General features: G+C 71.9%; 1 protein-coding gene across 1 annotated transcript in view; it reads left to right on the top strand.

Annotated features, from left to right (window-relative positions):
• Window positions 1-1,318, top strand: part of TLX2 (T-cell leukemia homeobox 2) — a 12,374-nt gene that overhangs the window by 10,252 nt on the left and 804 nt on the right. Inside the window, exon 2 of the mRNA XM_019473090.1 lies at window positions 968-1,316. Coding sequence (XP_019328635.1) covers window positions 968-1,316 — 349 coding nt within the window. The remainder of the gene's footprint in view (window positions 1-967; window positions 1,317-1,318) is intronic.

The following is a 1,318-nucleotide window of genomic DNA, read 5'->3' as shown; positions in this document are numbered from 1 at the left end:
CCGGGCCGGGCTCCTGCGGCGTCCCCCCGCGCGGGCGGGCGGGCTGGCCTCCTGCCCGTGCTGCCTGCCTGGGTGCTGGCGGGAGGGAGGGTCCAGCCTCATGGGGAGGGTCTGCCGGGCGCCAGGCTGTCCCTAGGGCTACTGTGGGGTCTGCCCCACACCCCCGCGGGCATGGGGTGCTGGGGCCCCATGGCAGCCCCATGGGCCCGGCCATGTGCAGCCCTGCCTGTGCAGTGCCAGTGCTAACGAGGACCGTGGGGCCGTGGCTCAGCCGTGGGCTGCCAGCAGAGCAGGAGGGGAGCGGGAGCTGGGTGCTGTGCTCTGGCCGAGCTCTCGCCTTTCTCCACACCCCTTCGCTGCCCTGACGCTCCCCGTGGCTCCGGCTGCGTCCGGCCTTGCCATCCCTGGCTCACGCCCCAGTCGTGCAAGGACAGCCCCTTCCCTGGCCCCCATCACTCGGACGCTGCTGGCGCGCGGAGGGAGACATCGGCCACCTCGCGACGGCTTCTGGGGTCCTGTCCCCTCCCCGGGAGGGCTGGGAAGCCCCGGCAGCACCGCAGAGGCTCCTCTGGGGCTGTGGCAGGGCTCGGCGCATGGGGAAGGATGGGTTTGTGCTGCCGGGAGCCTCGCCAGCCCTGCACTGGCCCTGAGACCGGGCCTGCCCAGCCACCCCGCCAGCCCCAGTCCCCACCCGCCAGGCTGGGGGAGCGATCAGGCTGTGGCTGTGGGGTGTGGATGGGCTCTCCCACCACGTCTTGAGCTGCCCTGCGTGTCCCTGGGCTGTGGGAGTGGGTGGGGACGACTCGGGGTCTCCTCCTCCCCTCCTCTCTGCCAGGCAGCGCTGGTGGTCCCTCCGGAGCTCCCTGTCCCCACGGCCCCCCTGGAGCTCCCCGTCCCCATGGCCCCGAGCATCCCTCCCCAGGCTCCCACTCTGCCAGGGCTGCGCCCGCTCCTGCCCTGCCCTCAGCAGGGGCTCTGTCCGGTCCCTGCCCGTGCGGCAGCAGCGATGGGCAGGGCATTCTGCCCGTGGCTCCCCTGAGCAGCCCCTCACCCCCCCTGCTTGCAGCTGCGCTGTCGCCCTTCGCGGCAACCCGGCGAATCGGACACCCCTACCAGAACCGCACACCGCCCAAGCGGAAGAAGCCACGCACCTCCTTCAGCCGGGTGCAGATCTGTGAGCTGGAGAAGCGCTTCCATCGCCAGAAGTACCTGGCCTCGGCCGAGCGCGCCACCCTGGCCAAGGCCCTCAAGATGACGGATGCCCAGGTCAAGACCTGGGTCCAGAACCGCCGCACCAAGTGGAGGGAAAAAAGACCGC

Source organism: Aptenodytes forsteri, unplaced genomic scaffold (assembly GCF_000699145.1).
Source record: "Aptenodytes forsteri isolate BGI_AS27 unplaced genomic scaffold, ASM69914v1 Scaffold678, whole genome shotgun sequence".
NCBI classification, from domain to species: Eukaryota; Metazoa; Chordata; class Aves; order Sphenisciformes; family Spheniscidae; genus Aptenodytes; species Aptenodytes forsteri.
This window is presented reverse-complemented; position numbering and strand designations above follow the sequence as displayed.